This window comes from Guillardia theta, assembly GCF_000315625.1.
Source record: "Guillardia theta CCMP2712 unplaced genomic scaffold GUITHscaffold_9, whole genome shotgun sequence".
Classification (NCBI taxonomy): domain Eukaryota; class Cryptophyceae; order Pyrenomonadales; family Geminigeraceae; genus Guillardia; species Guillardia theta.
In genome coordinates, this window is record NW_005434665.1 from 148,467 (window position 1) to 167,763 (window position 19,297).

Below are 19,297 nucleotides of genomic sequence, written 5' to 3' on the forward strand. Positions count from 1 at the left end.
GCCCCGGCCCGGCGGGGCCGCCCGCCCGGCCGCCCGCCCGGCGGGCGCGGCCGTGCGCACGGTCCGATCACAGTCGCGGCCCGGAGGCTGCGGCGGGCCCGGCGGGCCGCGCCGTCCGGCGCACTCAGGCCCGGCCCGATCGGACTCACTGAGTCAGCCACGCCGGGTCCGGCGGGCCGGGGACGGTCACCGTGGCACCGTGACTGTCGGGTCACCGCCGGGGCTAGTACCGTCACACAGCGGCACCGGCGGTGTGACTCAGTACGAGGACAATGTGACTCAGCCGCCCTGCCACGCGCGGCAAGCCTCATCTATCCCGCCGGGCTGGACTCAACCACTTTAATGATGACAAGGCTGAGGATTTGGATGATTAGCGATCTGATCATGTCACGATTTTTCCAACACCGTTTCAAACACGAAAGTAAGACTCAAACATTCATTTAAATTACAATCAGAAGTGCAGGAATGAATTGCCTGCTCCTCTCACCCCCTACAAGAAGATAGGCTCCTCAGACCCATCAGTGTCCGAGGCGGTAGACGATTCTTCACGATGTTTGCACCCATCTGGTCTTCGCAAGACCTTCTTTCCACCCTTGCGGTTGAACTTGTACGGCCATTTTTCAACGCCCAATTGTCTGCACACCAGCTTCATCGTGGATTTGCCGATGCCGATCTTTGCTGACGCTACCTCCAGGCTCTCGTGGAAGTGCTCTGCTAGCAACTCGAGCGTGATCTCCACTGGTTTATCAGAATGGAAGTCAGCCTGTCGGGACTGTACCCTCACAACAGGTGCTTGGGGGAAGCGCTGCACAGGGCGAGAAGGAGGAGTGTTGCTGACAGATGAAGTATGTGCATGTACAATTGAGTTGTTCCTTGTCTCCGACGGCCAGTTGACCTGAAAAACGTCTCCCATGATCTTGCTATTCATGATCATGGAAGGCTCAGGGCTCAGAAGATCACTCTGGTGCAAGGCAAAGAGATCCTGCATGAGGGAGGGAACGAATGGTGAGTCTGAGAAAGAGTCGGCCAAGAGCGTAGTCGGGTCAGCCTCCGGCAAGGGGACTCGGAACCAATCATCGTCCAGGGTAGTTTGATCGAGGAAATCGTCCGCAAAAGGTTCGCTGAGGAAGGGATGGTTGGCAAAGGAGATAGATTGCATCGCGGTACAGGAAAGTGAGAGGAAGAAGTGATACAGAGCAGAAGTGTGATGAAGCAGAGGATGCTGGGGGGAGAATGTTGCTGCTGGGTTGTGATAGACTTGAACAGACGGTGGAGCCTTTTATAGAGGGGGGAGTGCCCTTGCCAAAAGCTACAGTTTCCTCAGTTCATACTCAAGCGCTGCACTTTGGCACGGCCAACCGGGGCATTGTCCCGTGCATGTAGTAAAGAAAGCCCTGCAGTTAACCCCTAAAGGTTCATAGAAGGCTCCAGACGATTCGATTGGCGAAACGAGGCATGAAAGTGGCATGATGCTGACAGATTTGGATGCGCCTCGCACCTCATCGCAGCAGAAAGCGTTAGGATGAGGTCCATGAGGTGGGAGAGCGGGGTGGTGACTTCTAGTAAAAGGAGGGGTCCCCCGCACTCCGAGTACTCCCCAGCCATGGAGATGCGCTCCGGTTATTGAAACATGATAGACTCTTGAATGGAGCCTGCACGGCTGTGGCTTGCACAGCAGCGGCATCATGATCTGGTGATCGGCGACCGGATCTCGTGTAGTAAACTGGAATGACTCATCCGGTGTCCGAGTCAGTACGGTCACTCAGTGGAGAGTCGGATCCGATGAAGATGATCAGCAGCGGCCACTGCCGGCCGACCGGGTGACGGACCCGGTGTCGGCCGGCCAGGCCCTGTGCGGCCCGTACCTTGAACTTTCCAAGAGTCAACTCGCCGCGGGACGGTGACTGCTGCTTTACTCAAAGTTAAGTGCAGCCTGTCACAAGTTCAACGGCCCGGCGGGCCGGCCGGGCGGCGGCCCGGACCGTGGCCGAGTCACACCGTCCTGAGTACGGGCCGGGCCGGTCCGATGGCAGACTCCGAACTGGCCGAGTCCGCGGGGCGCCCCACGGTGCCAGGGCACCCGGGACGGTCACTGCACGGCCACTGGACCGGCCGCGATCTGCCCGGTGGCATGTGTTGTCGGTCGAGGCATCCGATGCAATCCACGGGGGCCGTGCCTTGCTCGGCCAACAGTGTCACCAAGTAATTTACTACAGGAATTTCCCAAAGGATGAGTCCTTTATAGGGTCCCAAGTACATCCCTATTTGAAACGATGTATCTCCAGACTAGCTTTACTCCTATGAAGAAAACTCCAGAAGGATAACATGAGGTAATCATCCATGACGAAGTCGTGTAGTAGCCATGCAGGGACTGGGGCCCGTGCAAAGGCTGACAACCTCCCTCAGGTCCCGTGCCATGCTGAACCTGTCTGTGTACCTCCTATTCCGCCCCCTCTCCTACTGCCTCCCTTCCTCTACCTCTTCCCTCCACTCGGCCATTCGCCCCCATTACATCCAAGAAAGACACATTTACTCCATGTGTGCCATATTGTCTTGCTGCACTACATCCCTCTGACTCCCTCTGCCTCCTCTTGCTCTCTGCCTCTCTCTGTGCGTTTGCCTTTCCCTCCCCAGACCCAAAACTTTGCCACCGAACTTTCGCTTCCTTCCTTCTGACCCTCTGCCTTCCCACCCCCCCGGGCCTTCCTCTCCCATGATCGGCAGCTACAATTATGCTGCATTTTTCCTTTAAATTCACTAGTATGAAAATACCTTCAAAGCAATGATGGAAATGCTGTCGATCAAACAGCTCACCTTTCATCTGGTCATGACAGGATGAACTTGGAGCTTAGCTCAATAAGAACTTGCGCTGGAATTTCTCTACTAAGAGGAACGCAGTGTGACAAAAGGACGTCTATCTTTCTTTATTCTCACACAACCAACAAAACAAGCCAACACGCACTGGTGTAGCACAAACAGACGTGGCACACACACGAAAGGGGAAGATGACCATCGAGTTCTGACGAGGATGATCCTTTTCTACCTTCCAAGAAGGAGGCAGGAGTACCGTCTCTTGGCTGAGGGAAGCAGGAGTTGTGATCTCTCCTTGGAAGTTGACAAGCTTCCCTCCTCAGATGTTGAACATCCCTTCAGCTCTTCGTCCTTTTCAGCAGACTCACACTGGAGTAGAGTATCCTCAGGGCCTTAGTAATCCAGGAGAAGGCAGTTTCGAACACGAATGCGAGACAGCCAACTATCCTTTCCTTTCGCAGTATCATGAGTATTTTTTTACGCAAAGTTAAGTGAGTATCATCCGATTCTCGGACTCAGACTTTGAGTAAACGGACAGACAGTGACTCAGGCTTTTACTCAAAGTTAAGTCAGGCTACTCCGACTCTCGCTGTCTTTCAAGTTCTCTGATCTCAGTTTAACTTAAACTTGACTGCGACGGTGAGTAAAGAAGAGTCAACGGCGGCCGTCGGACGGTCCGATCACACAATGACCGGCGACGGTCACCGTCTGAGTACGGTCCGATCATACGACTAGCGGCCGGAACTCGTCGGAAGCCTGGGCGGCGGGGAGCCTTCGGCGGAGCGGCTGGGGCTGCCACCGGTGACCTCGGACGGTGGCCGCCGGGGAACTCAGCGCGGCGGCTCAGTGAGACGGTGCCAGACTCAGAGTACCGTTGACCGTGAGTCGGACTCCGATATCGGACCGTCGCGCCGCCCTACACCGGTGACACGGGCCGCCCCCGCCGGCGCCCGGGCCCGGCACCCGGGTGCCGTGATTTCAACTTAGTTTCGCGGCCGCGGCCGCCTGCCAGTCGGACTCCCGTACTCAGTACGGTGGCCCGCAGTGGCGGAGTCCGACTCGGCCCGGGCTCGGCCGGGCCGGGGGGCTCGGCCGGGCCGGGGGGCCCGGCCGGGCGGGGCCCCCGCCCGGCGGCCGGCCATACCGGGCAGTTTCCCACCGCTCCCGGCACCTCATTAGTAGTTCATCAATTGGGGTACCTTCTTTGATGGGGGTGGGCTGCCTGGTTTGAATTTTTGTACCAGAAATGATTTTTGAGTAATTACATAAAAGTTGTTTTTGAGAGATTTTAGGATGTATATATGGTACAAAAGCTCCTGGCAACCCCTCTGAATGACCCGGATCCTGAGCACCCCTGTCGAAGCGGATGGCTTTTTGTGATAGCGTCGGGAGTGCATCCCCCCCTCAGCTCTGCAAGCATAAGCTGTCCTACTATTCGGGATAACGCTTCATGAAGCTCTTCACCTTCTCGACGAGGTCTGGCGGCTTCCTAGTCCCAACCATCCCCCGCCCCTCCAACCAATCCCCCGTCCCTCCAACCATCCCCCGCCCCTCCAACATGCGTTCTCCCCGCATTTCAAGAGTTGCCGCCCAAGAAGGGAGGGAGAAAATCAGAAGGGTAACGCTAGTGATGGATGATGACGGGGAAACTCGGAAGCTTGAGAGAGATTGTGTACCTCAAATGATCAAAATCCCTTTTTTCTTCTCTCGGATGTTATTTCAGGAAGACACTGACGCTCCTCAACTTGTGCTTTGTGGTAGTAGAGAATCGCAAAAGCGCGAATTTCTAAAACCAAGTATGGGAATCTCGTTCTTGGACGTCAACAAACAACTCCGGCATGGTATGATACGAAAAGTAACCGAGAGTCATGTAGATGTTTACATTCTTTACACCAAGGATGTATTGAGACAAGTACAAACCAATGTCTTGAGTGGAGCTCGCTTGACGCAATTCATCTCTAGCCTTGATGATCATGAGTGCTTGCAGAGCATCTACACGGACCAAGTTCCATTGCAAGACATTCAGGAAACTGTATTGCTGAACTATGCCCAATTCTCTGTAAGGACTATGCGGTGCAATAGCTTACTGATCGTTGGGTGGTTGTACTTCGGAATGCCAGGACGCAAAAGTCAAGAATGTCAATTTTCTTACTTCAATACCATGACGGTTTTACCCCAGCAACTGAAAAACTTTGTCGATGTCACTCTTCTGCTTCAACTTACAAATACCATTGAACTTCACTGGGAATTGGAATCGATCAGACGCAGTTTGAACAAGTGGCTGCAGCTGAGAGGAAAACCAAAGACTCGTTGTCTTGCTGCAGCAAAAGAAGCTCCCTTGAGATTCAATGTGGAGATACAGGATATGCGTGCAATGCTGTTCCTTTTTTCTGAGATTATGCAAACCGATCCCAATCTTGAAGCAGAGGCAATTAAGTGTTCCACTGTTAGCAAAAGTAGCCTGGTAACATGCTATTGGGTAATTCCTGAGACATATCTAAGAACCTCTGTTTTGCAAAAGCACTTGACTATACCCTTTCATGATTCACAACTACGGTTGCCAAATGGGACTGGTAGTATTTACGTGGAGGGGCCTGTGACAATCAGCTTACGAAGACAGAAAACTGCTAATGAGGCTGGGTTGCTCATTTTCAGATTTTCTAAGATCTATCGTTACGGCTGGACTGGAAAAGAAATGTGGAGGTTTCCTCCTCTCAAATAGTTTGTTTATAGCGGCCGGCTTACCAAGTCCATTTCAAGAGTCGTGGCAAGCTCATCCGCGCCAAAGATAGCACAGAAATAAAATTTTCATTTATGTACTATTCAAAACCACTTGTAATTGTTTTGCTTTGCGTTCTAAATTGAACCAACTTACCATGCTCAGCGATGCTAAGGCGTAGTAAGACCAGGCTGCTTGGCGCGACTCCATCAAAGGTTCATGTTCTCCTTCACGGCGACGTTTCTTTGAGACGAATGCATTCACCTCTGGTTGGACTTGAAGATATGAAGGTCTTCCAAAATGTCTGTGGCGATTCTCGACGTTACTAATGTTCAGTAATCCAAGAGGGATCCCATATTGTACCAAACGGTCGTAGAATTGTTGGCCAATGTGCCCAACAAGGAGCGAGTGGAAGTAGAATGACTGCATCAAAGTAGGATCTCCAACCAGATCGATAATGTTGAGCATGAGATTTCTCAATCTTACTGGAACGGTCAAACCGATTTCAAAATTCAGGTTTTCAATTTTTTCAATTTCTTGACACTTCAGCATGCTGCTTAGCAAGTCCCATTCTTGCATTACTTGAGTCCATTGTTCTCTGTCATCTGCATAGGCAGGATCGCTGTAAAGGGTATTGATAACCACTGCGGCATTTTTGACGAATCGGGCACATTGTTCCCCGTTCAATTTTCTATTATGAGACTTCTCAGTGAATTGCACATTCACTCCTTGCTCTTGTAATCGAAGGTTGACTGTCGCGACCTTTCTCATCTGCGCCGCTTTCTCTTGGAGGCAACCAATAATCATGTTCGTCGTTCTTATGAAAGCATGAAACGAGCAACAAGCTGCTTCGCCGCTGCATCTGTCCATTTCAATGAGACGAATCACTGGGATCTTTGTTCCAATTTCCATGATCAATTCTGGGTCTTGCAGATAATTTTGCAGTCGAGTCTGATTTTCTTCAGCTAATAACTCTTGGAATTCTCCTTCCGAGGTATCGAACATTCGTTGGAAAGCATCGGGACTTTTCAACATTCTGTTTAATTTCTTGATGCCCTCGGTAGACATGACTAGTCTTTCACACACTTGGGACAGAGTTTCGTCGCAAACGATTGTTTCGATTTCGAAATATTTGCCAGCCTTGTGATCTTTTAGGAGTTCGTTACAGTGGAGACAGAACTTACCCTCATTGTCGGACATTCCACCAATGCCGTACATATTCCATTGCCCTTGCAAATCAGATCTCTTGACGAACTCCACTTGGATAATCTTGTCAGGCTTACCACCTGCTAAAGTCTTTTGAAGTCCCCCGACTGCTTGATTGTTGTAGACGTGAATACCTTTCTCCTTCAAGAGATCAATAACTTGATCATATGCAGCTCTCACAGTCCTCTGAAAAACCTCAGGACTGTCTCCATATGGAATGTAGGACATCGTCATAAGGCATGATGAACTTCGGACAAGCTTTTGCCAGAATTTCCATTCTTTCTTCGAACAGTCTACGCCGTAAGGGAAAATGGAAATGGTGACTTCAGTTGCCTTCTGAGGATTGCCAGCCGAGAAAGTCATTGTTGCACAGTCATAGTTGATCGTGATAACAAGGCGATGCTTCCCGTGAAGTTTGAAGATATCAATCCACTCTTCGACAAGTTGAAGGAGGCCGAGACAATGTGTCCCATCTGGCAAACAGAACAGTTTGAATCTTTCGCACATCGCATGCTTCTCTTGTACTCTAACCCGTGATATTTTTGGCATTGGAATAAAGCAGCCAGCCATGCTATCGTTTGCACGACAGAATCCTTGGTACTGCGATTTCGTTATACCGTTTGCTGTCAGGGCAACTGCTGCCTCTCGCGCGCTCGGCATCATTTGCCTGACCGCAGGTTTCAGGCAGTTTTGAAGCTCCTTATTCGTGGCAAGTTCATTTTTTATGACTGTCTTGAAGGCTTGACTGCTCAGAATGCCTTCAAAGAACGTAAGGCTATCGTATTTCGAAGTTTTGCACTTCTTCTGCTTTCGAGGCCCCTCGGCCGCTTCCTGTCCAGAGTCATCCTCACACTGGTGGTGAAATAGATCAGCAAAATGTCCCCATTTCACTCGACAATTGGCCTTGTGTGACGCAAAGTGCCGATCTACCTTCTTCGTGACCACATCTAGAAGGTCCTCATCAGTGTCACCCTGGATCTTCTTCAGAATCGCTGTTTTCACTTTTGGATCTTTGATAGAATCGTAACAAGCCGGAATTGGTTCATCAGAGTCGGAAATAATCCCTTCGCGTATGGCTTCATCCACATGATGACTAAAACCTCTCTGCTCCTCATACTCTTGTAAGATTCGAAGCAACAACTCAGGAGATCTACCTGCATCTCAGGTGTTACAAAGATTTGAATTATACAAATAATCTCTTTTCAAACCTATGGCCTTCAGGCAAGCATTGACATTAGGTTGTCCTTGCCATTTTCCTTGTTTATAGAGGAAGCCCGCTCGACTTGCCAGAGACTCCCAGGTGAGCAATTCATCGTCTTCCAGGGTGATCGTTTGTTTGCGACGTCTGCACGAACTTCCTTGCAAAGGTGGGGATGACGGATTTGATAGATTTGGTCCTGACATGGTTAATCAATGTTTTAATGTTCAAAATGCCAGGCCAAATTTCAAGATCCCACTGACATGTCTCTCAACTTGTGCCGTGGCGACTGGCCTGTGGAAAAAATTCAAATCCCTGAAATAGGGATGGGTGGGGAACAGGGGGGACTACCCTACCCCCTATTTGTGAAAGCACTAGCAGAAAAGGACCCGGTGACTTCATTCTTGTACTAAACCCAGAAACACAGTACACAATGAATTTGAATCAGGCACAAAATATTTTCGAACCTTAGTATTGAATTTCTAAGTCTTTTCTACTGTGTTTCCAATTTATATTTATTTTATGATTATCCGTATCCTTCTAAAACGTTTTCGCAGCCTTAAAACATGTCGTCTGTTAAAAGTTTCGAGGGGAGTGGGGTGGTCTTGAAGGTTACCGCCCATGACAATTCAAATACCCCACCCCCTATTACTAGATGATAATGGGGGTAAAAGGGTGCTTCTGTGCGAGGGTAAGTACCCGTATATGAGCAGTCAAAAGTACCGGTCATTGAAAGCGCTAATCAGTAATCCTGGAATTTCATATACCGGTGCAGCCCCCTGAATCCCAATATGGCGGCGGCGCCGGGTCCGTCAGTGGCAGCCTCAGACCGTGAGCGGCCCTTTCGGAACTTCGGAACTTCGGAACTTCGGTCGGAGAGTCAAAGTTCCGGTCCCGGACTGACCACTGAGGAGTCCGACGCCGGTCCGGCGGGCCGCGGCCGGGCTGGGCCCGGCGCCGCCGCCGCAGTGCCGCCTCGCCGACTCCGGGCGGCCGGCCGGGCATGTATACTGACTCTGTGAGACTATTTGAAGCGGCGGTGGCCCGGGCGTGACCCTTCCCAAAGTGACAGAATTTCCCATCGTATCAGAGAGGGGTGGGGGTCTTGAATTTCTACTTGAATGTGACATGGGATTGAGAGAGTCCTCTATACCTATGATCTCAATTGGGAATACCTCTACCATATCGTAGGGGCATGCAGAAGAATGGTCTTGTTGAAGAATTAGAGGGTAGGGGGTGGGTGATTGACAGCAGTGCGAAGGGGCGGAACCAGGGAGTAGGGGTCAGCTGTGTTTGCCAGTTCCACCGAGCCTTTGCGGGCGGGTAGGGTGGTATGGAAATAGTAATTAGAAGGGGTACAGGCAACATTTGAGGGTAGATGCCATCAATAAAGAGGGTAGGGTACTCTGTGTTGACAGGGGTGTAGAAATTTCAGGAATGTTTTAGAATTGGTGTCGACTAGAGTTGAGCTCTTCGATTTCAAATTTCTCATAAGATGATTTCAAAGATAAACAGGATGTTATCCAAATTTATCCCAAATGGGTGGGGGTATGATGATGCAGGCAACGGAGGCGATAGGACATTGCAGATCGGCAATGCTGTAGGCTCCTTTCGCATCTGCTCGACGAAGAAAGAGACATAGGGAAGATGGAAAAGATGAATGAACAATAGACGTCGAAGTGAACTCCGAGTGTTGAAACCTGAATGCTGAGCAATGTAGTCTGACGCATGGGTAATACATCCGGGGGGCAAATTGAAATCATTCCAACTTCCATGAAATAGGCGGATAGTGAAACAGAGAATCCTACATCTATGTATTTCACAGTAGAACAAAGAGTAGTATGCATTTGTAGAATGTAGAGAGAGGCCATGAAATTAACCTGATGTGGAAGTGGAAGAGAAGAGGTAACTAAACCAACCAGAATCGGTCGTGAGAGATTTTCGTCGTGGTTGCGAGATCAGGAGAGAATAGTTGGGCAGTGAACTTCAACTGCTTATGCTTTGAATACCACAGGAACAAACATTTGAAGCAAGTGAAGAGGTTGAATTTAGTAAATAGCCATCCCCTGCAGGTGTGGTCGTCTAGTACGGTTGTGAGGTTTTAGAGCATTGATTTGAATTCGCCAAGATGCTGTTTTCAACTCGATTGAACGTAATTGTGCAGGTCATGAGAACAAAACTCGAAGGTATTCCAGAACCGCCAAGTGGGTATGTGCCTCCCCTTGGCGCTTCGCACAGAACGTGGACCAACATCTACAAGAACAAGGGAAGGATTGACTACTGCGTATCTCAATTCTCTGTGAGTGAACGTCTTTGTGCTTCTTGCATTGTTAGTGACAGGATTGACAGTACCTCACTAACCGCTTGAAGTGCGTGGCAAAGGTATGTTTCTCTTGTTTGCAATAACCAATCAATTCGTCCTAACGACGTCTTCGCAGCTCACCGGCGGTCCGTTCTTGGACTAGAAGATCGTATTGAGAACGAAAAACATGGTATGTGTACCCGTCAGGCGGTAAAATACGAATACATATCCCAACCAGTGGGAGTTACGGTTTCGAAATGCAAACTAGTCATGGATACGTAAATGCATACTTGAGGTCATTTTCTTCACACATGTTGATTCATACTCTGCATAGTGCATAAGATTGCAGAATATTCGGAACATGTTGACTCTTGCTATGCCAACCATACAACTCTAACCCGGGGATCCCTTGTCTCCTTGAAATCGATGAATTCATGAGGAAGGGACTTGACACACATGCGTGTCCAGAGAGTAGCCAGGAACCAGCATTCCGAATTCAACTTCTTTCATGCATGATCGGTACTTCGATGCAGCACAAGATGTCGTGATTTCCAGTTTATTGGATACAAATAGCAAACAGGAAAGGCGTAAGGCCCTTTACAGGCTCGACCAACACTGTCAGTGTTAGACAAGAACATCCTTTTGTACAAAGACAACAAGGATCGGTGCTAGTCGTGTCTGTGCATGACGACTAGTCATGACTCACTTACTGCTGCATATAATCGCAGTAGGTGTGGCTGCGTCCACCATCGCAGTTGTTGACGTATCCGAAGGAAGGATGCCAGACGGTGCCGAAGAAATCGCTGCCAGTGCCCTGACCATCGTGGCTGGGGGTCGTGCTCTCCTCAGGGTGCTTGAAGACACAAAGTCAACGAGAATCGAAGAAACAAGGTTTACTCGGCTGTACCTCCCAGTAAGCGTCAGTGCGGTGAGCAGCAGCCGCATCGGGGAAGCCGATGCTGAGGAGAGACTGACGGGTCTGAGCCAAGAGAGAGAACTGAAACATTCGATTAGAGCCAAATTGCAAGAGAGAAAGTAAAATCGATCGCAAACACCACCACGAGACAAGTTCTCTGGTCTTGAACCATTCCAAATCGACAAACAACAAGGATATTACGAATTTCCCACATGGTTGAATAACATTTAGCCAGAATATGAACATGCACAACCCACATCAGCACGAGAAGACAGTGTCCTCTTCTCAACCGCGCAAGCATTCGAATGCGAGGAGAACGCGGTCGCATGCAAGAGTCGCCTCGCTTACCATTTCGTGATCTATTTCGGGCTATCGGGGGAAGAACTTTTTCTAGCCACACGTAACCCTTCAACTCTCGACCTCCAAACTTCTGAAGTTCAAAAGTTGGGACCCGGTCCAGAGTTCCAAACTTGAACCGACCGTACGGTTGGCTCAGTGAGCCCGGCCGGCCGGCAGTGACTCGAAGCCCGGCCTGGCAACGGTTGGCCGCGGCACTGCGGGGGGGGCTTATTAGGGTTTAGACTGCCTTGACTTTGACTACTGGGGGCCGACTGGGTCCGACCCAGGCACCGTCACGCGGCGGTGCCGGTGCTACCGTATTACCGTACGGTAGTACAGTGGCACACTGAGTCATGCGCACTCCGATCACTCCTCAGCGGCCGGGCGGCCTGGCAGGCGGACAGCCCGGACACTGAGCCTCGGGCCCGGGCAGTGCAGCCACGGTGGCACTCGGAGCCGCGCGGCGGCCCGCCCCGTCTGGCGGCCGCCTCAGCGGCAGTGACGGTTTGAGTCTGAGTGTCTAAAATATGTTTACTCAAAGTTAAGTTAAAAATCAGTACGAGGACAATCAGGAGAGTCGCCGGGAGGCTTGACCCCAGACATGTATGTACTCAAAGTTAAGTTAAAACCCAGACACTGTCGCACAGGCCAAACGGCGAGAAGAGAAAGACAGCGAGAACCAAACCCAATCCTGCCGACTGCTGTCCCCCAAACTTCTGAGTGTCCGTCAGGCTTGCACACTGCCCATCCGTTCAGCAAGTGCTCGACTAACAGCCTCCTCGATGAACTTGTCGGGGTCCAGAAGTACACTGAGAGGGAGGAGAGGTCAGGTTCGGAGCTCTGAGCGGCATAGTGAAGAGCAGGACAGCAAGGAGTACAACCTCATATTCCTGTTACCGAGAGGACGGAGAAGAAGATCCCATTCCTGCCCCTCCTCCTCCAGCTCGTACAGCTGAGGCGTTAAGAGATCAGCTCCCTCCTCCCTCCTCTCTTATCACCTTGCGCAGATGGTACATCCTGGACGGGTGCGTGCTCGTCTTCATCAGCTCCCGCAGACTCATCGTTGCGAACGACCCGGGATCGAGCGTGAACTTGATCCACAACGCATTCCACCTGTACTGCTGCTCCTTTCCACCTTCCTCTGTCCTGATCCTCAGCTTCATCCCTTCCTCGTCCACCGACGCCCTCCGCTTCGAGTTCCTCCCCACTGTCGGGTGCTGATAGACGAGGTTGGAAGTGTTCTTGTCCATTCGAATGTCCCCGCCCCCGCACGAGTGGACAGTCTGATGACGAGTGAGGGAGGATGGAAGCAGCGAGCTGACTGACCTGAAGGTCATGCTGACCCGGGCGATAGTTGATGAACTTGTAGGAGACATTCTAGCTCAACAGTTCACGACATGGAGGACGATCGGTCTGTTTCATCCTTACCTTGGGTCTTGTCACAATAGAACGATAAGAACAAACGCGCTGAGGGAGAAGGACTCCTGCCTTCTTCCTGATCTGCTTGACGACCCCGAAGACTCCCTCGCGGTGAAGGAGTTTCTCCATGAGATACTTCAGCTTGTTGTTGGGATACTTGACCTCGACTCCTGCTCCAAAGACCGGAAGAACAACCTGGTAGAGACAAGAGGAGTGTGGGTAAGTTGGAAGAAAAGAGCTCAAGGATGAAAGGTTGTGAGGGAGAAACTTTGTACGTCAAAGATGTCGAACTTCTTGTTCTTGGCTTCTGTCAAGCACAAAAAGAATTGGATGATGTCGAATAAGGTCAAGGTTCACCGCTTGCGGTCACAACATGCACATGATCCACTTTCATTCCATCGTCTCGCTTCTCCGTCCTGACACGTTACGGTCAAGACATGAGCAAAATCGAAGAAGAGAAAAGGAAACAAGACAGTTCACACCTCAATCGCACTAGATCCCCTTCAACACAACCTCTTAACCCGTATAGATTGCTGCGCAACGTCAGCGCCTCGTTCCACAGCCTGCTCCAGAACGACTGTGACTCATGTCAGCCATAGTATGGGATATGGCCACATCACTTGGATGAAGATGAATCGTTGAGGCATGGTATCGCATGCCTTTCTCATTTGGTCGTTTGAGAAATCCTGCCGATTGTTGTTCAAATCCTTGGATTGTCTGCATTATCAAGACTCATTTCAAGCTTCCTGTGCTCTCTCTCACCTCCTCCCCTCCTCTATACTCCTTCCCTTACTAGCTCCCTCTGCTCCGCTTCAATACTTTCCTCTGCAATCGCTACTCTCCTCTACTTCCCACTGCCCTCTTCTCCCTTGTGCTCATTTTTTCTATCCTACTCCCTCCTCATCTCTCAATGAACCACTTACTTGATCAAGCTCTGCAAGACAAACCTCTCGTTTGCACATTCAAACGGCATTTCTCGAAGGGCTTCGCTTGCAGACTTCAAGTTCTTCCTGACGAGCACGAGGTCAAAACAAACAAATACAAGCAACTCCAGAATGTCTCAAAAGAACAAACTCTGACAGCAAACAACAAGAATCATGTCATCAAATCCATTCTGAATGCTCACCCATTCATCCATCGTTCCTTCGCCTGTCGCTCTTCGTGGCCAATTGCAAAGCTGATGGAAGATTCAGGCTAGACAAGCACTTCACTCCCATCTCACCTTGGATCCAATACAGCGTCTACAGCGACTCGGAAATGACCTGTAAAAGACCAGCACCGGACTCTGCATGAGAGGAAAATTTCTGTGCAATAAACTTAAACTTTCAACCTTTCACGAGAGCTCGTCCGACTTCAATTGAAGGAATTCCTACAGAAATTTTTACAACATTTCTACAATCTCAAAGTTGCGAAAACCAGATGCAGAATTGATTCCAAACCTTTCTGAGCAACAGAAGATGTCATTCTTATATCGTTCTATATCATACTGAACTTGAACTTACGATGGCCATAGTAGTTGCAGAACCCATGCTTCTTCCATTTACGAACCTGATTCCACGTGTTGAGATCATTTCTTACATGCATCCATCATGAATCATGTCGTGTCACCGCTTTCCTCGTCATCTCCAGATCAGTCTCTATGTGCCTGACCACAATCGAGAACGTGTTTCCGGAGTGCTCGCCATAATGCAGCCCGTGGCTGCTCCACATGAAGTTCCCAACCTGTGCAGCAACAAGACAACATCATACACTGACAGTCCTTGCAGGAACGACCAGATTCTCACCAGCACTCGTTTGAAAACGCCGTTGAGAGCTAGGATCTGCATCAGAGCGTGAATGGCAGCAACGAATCAGAGAAAACCCTCTGCCTCTTACTTTCTCCGGAGAAGCGAGACGAGATTCAATGCAGAGCTCCTGCTGTGTTATTCCTCCCCGGTCCTTCAACCCCGCAAACGAGATGTCTTGCGTCGTCAGCCCCAGCTCTTGCGCCAACCTCCTGACCATCTCGAAGGTATCCCTTCCCGCTTTGTACAGCACAAACTTCAGGAACTTCCCTCGCTCTCCTTTCACTTGGCATGACAGGTCCGTAATTTCAGCGCAAGAGTTATCCTCCAACCGCCTTTCTGTTACTCTGAAATCTCCCCACCTGCTCTTGATCACTCCCCCGATACCCCGGAGAGCGGGTTTCACATACTGACAGATGTGAACGTCCGTGTCCCACACTCGCAATGAGCCATAGGCCTTCCAGTTCATGATCTCAGCCTTCTTCTTGAGGAAATCAGAGGAAATGGCACTCTCAAGCTGCTGGATGACTCGGTCGTGTTGCAAGGAGGGGAGAACCCTTTCGGAGGCAACATCCTCATTCCCCAACGTGAAGCACATGCACAGAAAGATCGCCGTGCCTGATCTGAGCTTTCTCTCGAACATCAGGATCGGAGGGTGAGCATGAGACTCGTCTTCACGCTAGAGGACATGCTGAACGCGATGATGCCCGGTCATGCCAAGTTCACCATGTTGCATTCAATGCGTCCAGTCAATAACACTATTGGACACCACCCCCAATTACCCCGGATCACCCACCCTGTTTCATAGAGACATTTTTCACTCTATAACACGGGTAGTGTGAGTACCCTACCGGGAAAAGACCGCACGTGTTCATGGCAATGGCGATGGCTGACCTAGGTCGGTGATAGGAGCGAGAGAAGGGAGGAGAGCGAGAAGCATACACACAACGACAAACACACTGATAGCAAGGAAGACACTGACAGCAGGTCTTGCGCTCCTCCTGCTCCACCTCCCCCTGACTTTCTGTAAGTTGGAGAGTCAACAAGGCCGGTGTGACTGGCAGTCCTGACATCAACAGCAGCCGCAATGGACTTCAAGTTCAACTTTGCCGCGTCGGGTGCAGAGAGCGGGACAGATGCTGGCTTCAAGTTCAACTTTGGCAGCAACGACGATGAAGTTTCGAGCGCAGTAGAGTCTTTATCTGCCCTCAGAATCACACCGCAAGGGCACTTCGTAGCAAAGGAGGTCAAGATTGAAGGCAAGGAAGAAGAGCTGGACGAGATGGCGATCGAGGCGCTGTTTGAGGAGATGCACTTCCGTAACAGAGAGCCGTTGAAACGTTGCCGTCCACCCAACTCAGAGAGTCTTGAGGGCCCCATAGCCGAGGTGATCGACAAGTCGGACTTGGCGTCGGGAGTGTATGAAGGAGGCTTCAAGGTGACAGCAAACTTACCTTCTGTTCGGCTGTCTGCCAACACATGCACAGGTCTGGGAGGGATCGTTGGACCTGATAGAATACCTGGTGCAAGAGAAGCTCCCTGTCAAAGGGAAGAGAGTGATCGAGCTCGGTTGTGGGCATGGACTCCCTGGCATTCAGATGCTCTGCGATGTGAGATGAAGATGGACGATCTTGATCGTCTCTAACACAGCCAGCACAGGGAGCAGATGTAGACTTTCAAGATTATAACGAGGAGGTCTTGAAAGAGGTGTGCTGCCTGAATGTCCTCGTCAACTGCCCCAACACTCCGAGCGCTGTTCGGTACTTCTCTGGAGATTGGGGGTCTTTGGCGGCATGCACTGGGAAGGTGAGAAGCGTTTGAGAGAGGCAAGATGCAAGTGTTGATGCCTGAGCTTGTTCTGACAGGTGTATGATGTTATTCTAACTGCCGAGACCATCTACGACGACAAGAGCTCTGGGCGACTCATAGCATGCATCGACGACATCCTGAAACCCGACGGCGTTGCTTACATAGCAGCAAAGAGCTATTACTTCGGTCTTGCCTTGTCTTGTGCTCACTTTCTTCCTCGTAACGAGGCTGCAGGGGTCGGAGGAAGCACCAGACAGTTCGAGGCGCAGGTTGCGAAGTTGCTTCCAAGAAGAAAGCTGGAGCAAGTTGCTCTCATACAGGTGGGCTTTACATATTGTCATCACTCTCATCATCATTCTGGGCATGTCAAGCACTACAATCGCAATCATCGCCATCAGTCACCTTTTTCTTCTTCATGATAAGTGACTATGATGTTTCCTGCAGGATGGATCCTCCAATGTGAGAGAGATTCTACGTCTCTCGCCCGAGGTCGCGTGAAGACTTTCAGTGACTTTAACCATCATCATCGTTGAGATTAAAACGCGAGCGTTCAAGTATTTGCTTACAAATGACAGGAATTTCAATTAAAAGACAACAAGGCTTCATCTTCGTGTTTCAGTACTCGACAGCTCTTCTCTTGCGAGTCAGTCTAAGAAAATCTTGGGCAGTCTCAACTCCCCATAGCTTCCACCAGCTGATGCTCACCCAGTTCTCTTTGTTGTTCTCGTTCACCACGATCCGGTAGTAGCTGTACTTATGCGTCGGCTCTACGACAAAGCTCTTCCCCGCTCTCGTGTACCCAGTCACTCCCTCCTGGTAGTCGACCACTGACCACGTCGAGCCATCGTTGGAGCCGAGGATCCAGAACCTCTTCGGCCCTCGGAACAAGTTGTTGGCCCGCGTGTACAGCTCGTACTTGTAGAGGTAGATGGAGACTGGGAGCGAGATTTGCAGCCACTCACCTGCGCACGAGATGCCTGTGGAGGTGACGGTAGGAGGGTACCTGACGTACTGGCCTGTCGAGAAGGAGTAGTAGCTGTGCGTGTAGGTGGTCCAGAAGTTGATGGTCGTCGAGTTGCTGATGAAGTCGAAGGCGCTCCAGGCGTACTCAGTCCCGTCGGAATAGTCACCAGAGGAGGTGACACGGTAGATGCCGTTGCCGTACGCAGCGCTGGAGATGGTGGAGGTAGGAGCAGAGAGAGGAGCAGGAGGATACAGGAGAGTTTCATGTCCCTGAATTTCTGCTCCCCATAGCTTCCACCAGCTGATGCTCACCCAGTTCTCTTTGTTGTTCTCGTTCACCACGATCCGGTAGTAGCTGTACTTCTGCGTCGGCTCTACGACAAAGCTCTTCCCTGCGCTCGTGTACCCAGTCACTCCCTCCTGGTAGTCGACCACTGACCACGTCGAGCCATCGTTGGAGCCGAGGATCCAGAACCTCTTCGGCCCTCGGAACAAGTTGTTGGCCCGCGTGTACAGCTCGTACTTGTAGAGGTAGATGGAGACTGGGAGCGAGATTTGCAGCCACTCACCTGCGCACGAGATGCCTGTGGAGGTGACGGTAGGAGGGTACCTGACGTACTGGCCTGTCGAGAAGGAGTAGTAGCTGTGCGTGTAGGTGGTCCAGAAGTTGATGGTCGTCGAGTTGCTGATGAAGTCGAAGGCGCTCCAGGCGTACTCAGTCCCGTCGGAATAGTCACCAGAGGAGGTGACACGGTAGATGCCGTTGCCGTACGCAGCGCTGGAGATGGTGGAGGTAGGAGCAGAGAGAGGAGCAGGAGGATACAGAAGAGGTCTAACGCTTGAGGTGTTGCTTTCAGCTTTGCTCTAGAGTGCATTTCAGTCAGCTGGTGTAGGATAGAACAAAGGATACCGATAAAAGATCGAGCGATGACTCGAAGCCCCAGGCTAGAAAAAGTTTCTTTTCTTCATCATACACAAAGCAAGCTGCATCAACTACATTCGCAACGCAGTCGCTCTCGTAGTCACAAACCCAGACCTCGAATCTGCTTCACAGAAACAACTGGGTGTTAGTGCTTCAATCAATCGGGCTTCTGCTCTGACCTCCCTCTGCTCGCGAGCTGTCCGAGTCCTCCTGTCTGGAGCTGCTGATCTGACTGTGGTCTGGAGCCGCTGAGCTGCCGGATGATCAGGTCCCAATCCTTGCTCAGAACGCATGGTTGAACAGCGATGGAGGCGTTGTCCCAGGGGAACACTGGCAGTCAGGAGACCTCAGAAAGACACGTGCAGTGCGAGCAGTGATGCTGACCAGATTCACAGGAGCAGCATCCGAGGTGTAGCACAAGGAGGAGGAGGAGAGGAGGAGGGGGTGCGAGCAATCGCGGCATAGAGTATCTGCTGGGGAGATCAAACCTTGTTGGAGCAAACTTTTTTAAAAAAGTCAAACAAGTTTACTCAAAGTTAAGTTAAAAATCAGTACGAGGACAATCAAGGCTTGACAGTAGAGTTTTTACTCAAAGTTTTAAGTTAAAACTTTAGATGTCGCACTTTGGACCGGCCAGGTCGGCGGCGACCCGGGGCCTGCGGCCCGGGCCCGGGACTCTATACGTTACGTATTCCGTTGCGTTCCCGTTTCATACAATGGAATTGACCATGTTGAGAGGAATGGAAGAGGAGGAAACAACGTAGAAACTTAGAGGAGAGCGAAAGAATGATGAGGCAACAAGCCAGGAGAATGATTAAGATAGGATGATGTGTAGGAGGACGAGGACGAGGACGAGGACGAGGAGGACGAGGAGGACGAGGAGGAGGTATGAATCAGAATTCAGGAAAG

General features: G+C 50.7%; 8 protein-coding genes across 8 annotated transcripts; 3 read left to right on the forward strand and 5 right to left on the reverse strand.

The window, feature by feature from the left end:
• Positions 1-490: 490 nt before the first annotated feature.
• Positions 491-1,159, reverse strand: GUITHDRAFT_101978 (hypothetical protein; the record flags this gene model as incomplete). Its single annotated transcript, XM_005838997.1, has 1 exon — positions 491-1,159. The coding sequence occupies one exon, from the start codon at positions 1,157-1,159 to the stop codon at positions 491-493; it is 669 nt and encodes a 222-aa protein (XP_005839054.1).
• Positions 1,160-2,451: 1,292 nt separating this feature from the next.
• On the forward strand, positions 2,452-3,461 carry GUITHDRAFT_150669 (hypothetical protein). Its single transcript, XM_005838998.1, has one exon. The coding sequence runs from the start codon at positions 3,135-3,137 to the stop codon at positions 3,300-3,302; it is 168 nt and encodes a 55-aa protein (XP_005839055.1). The 5' UTR covers positions 2,452-3,134; the 3' UTR covers positions 3,303-3,461.
• Positions 3,462-5,602: 2,141 nt separating this feature from the next.
• Positions 5,603-6,255, reverse strand: GUITHDRAFT_150670 (hypothetical protein). The gene has a single exon (XM_005838999.1). It carries the CDS (start codon positions 6,107-6,109, stop codon positions 5,624-5,626), a length of 486 nt encoding a protein of 161 aa, XP_005839056.1. The 5' UTR covers positions 6,110-6,255; the 3' UTR covers positions 5,603-5,623.
• A 3,841-nt stretch (positions 6,256-10,096) lies between these two features.
• GUITHDRAFT_150671 (hypothetical protein) lies at positions 10,097-10,545 on the forward strand. The gene is made up of 3 exons (XM_005839000.1): positions 10,097-10,233; positions 10,284-10,316; positions 10,373-10,545. Exons 1-3 carry the CDS (start codon positions 10,102-10,104, stop codon positions 10,397-10,399), a joined length of 192 nt encoding a protein of 63 aa, XP_005839057.1. The 5' UTR covers positions 10,097-10,101; the 3' UTR covers positions 10,400-10,545.
• Positions 10,546-10,777: 232 nt separating this feature from the next.
• GUITHDRAFT_150672 (hypothetical protein) lies at positions 10,778-11,324 on the reverse strand (the record flags this gene model as incomplete). Its single annotated transcript, XM_005839001.1, has 3 exons — positions 10,778-11,089; positions 11,144-11,233; positions 11,322-11,324. 3 exons carry the CDS (start codon positions 11,322-11,324, stop codon positions 10,943-10,945), a joined length of 240 nt encoding a protein of 79 aa, XP_005839058.1. The 3' UTR covers positions 10,778-10,942.
• Positions 11,325-12,218: 894 nt separating this feature from the next.
• On the reverse strand, positions 12,219-15,337 carry GUITHDRAFT_133817 (hypothetical protein; the record flags this gene model as incomplete). The annotated part of the gene is made up of 17 exons (XM_005839002.1): positions 12,219-12,300; positions 12,373-12,443; positions 12,490-12,774; positions 12,818-12,868; positions 12,920-13,105; positions 13,186-13,217; positions 13,268-13,326; positions 13,393-13,487; positions 13,531-13,627; positions 13,834-13,920; positions 14,037-14,087; positions 14,133-14,172; positions 14,241-14,279; positions 14,413-14,458; positions 14,519-14,632; positions 14,695-14,730; positions 14,786-15,337. 17 exons carry the CDS (start codon positions 15,335-15,337, stop codon positions 12,219-12,221), a joined length of 1,923 nt encoding a protein of 640 aa, XP_005839059.1.
• Positions 15,338-16,093: 756 nt separating this feature from the next.
• On the forward strand, positions 16,094-17,107 carry GUITHDRAFT_92344 (hypothetical protein). The gene is made up of 6 exons (XM_005839003.1): positions 16,094-16,132; positions 16,182-16,304; positions 16,354-16,500; positions 16,560-16,689; positions 16,738-16,823; positions 16,948-17,107. The coding sequence occupies exons 2-6, from the start codon at positions 16,293-16,295 to the stop codon at positions 16,999-17,001; spliced, it is 429 nt and encodes a 142-aa protein (XP_005839060.1). The 5' UTR covers positions 16,094-16,132; positions 16,182-16,292; the 3' UTR covers positions 17,002-17,107.
• Positions 17,108-17,118: 11 nt separating this feature from the next.
• Positions 17,119-18,851, reverse strand: GUITHDRAFT_133819 (hypothetical protein; the record flags this gene model as incomplete). Its single annotated transcript, XM_005839004.1, has 3 exons — positions 17,119-18,244; positions 18,568-18,718; positions 18,773-18,851. 3 exons carry the CDS (start codon positions 18,849-18,851, stop codon positions 17,119-17,121), a joined length of 1,356 nt encoding a protein of 451 aa, XP_005839061.1.
• Between the last annotated feature and the right edge of the window lie 446 nt (positions 18,852-19,297).

Excerpts from the sequence above, each read along its gene's own strand:
- GUITHDRAFT_150669 (XM_005838998.1), top strand. The coding sequence starts at position 3,135 with ATGTTGAACATCCCTTCAGCTCTTCGTCCTTTTCAGCAGACTCACACT.
- GUITHDRAFT_150670 (XM_005838999.1), bottom strand. The coding sequence starts at position 6,109 with ATGCAAGAATGGGACTTGCTAAGCAGCATGCTGAAGTGTCAAGAAATT.
- GUITHDRAFT_150671 (XM_005839000.1), top strand. The coding sequence starts at position 10,102 with ATGAGAACAAAACTCGAAGGTATTCCAGAACCGCCAAGTGGGTATGTG. Across the intron at positions 10,234-10,283 it reads ACTGCGTATCTCAATTCTCT|TACCTCACTAACCGCTTGAA; the intron begins GTGAGTGAACGT and ends CAGGATTGACAG. Across the intron at positions 10,317-10,372 it reads GCTTGAAGTGCGTGGCAAAG|CTCACCGGCGGTCCGTTCTT; the intron begins GTATGTTTCTCT and ends ACGTCTTCGCAG.
- GUITHDRAFT_92344 (XM_005839003.1), top strand. Across the intron at positions 16,501-16,559 it reads TGGCGGCATGCACTGGGAAG|GTGTATGATGTTATTCTAAC; the intron begins GTGAGAAGCGTT and ends TTGTTCTGACAG. Across the intron at positions 16,824-16,947 it reads AGCAAGTTGCTCTCATACAG|GATGGATCCTCCAATGTGAG; the intron begins GTGGGCTTTACA and ends TGTTTCCTGCAG.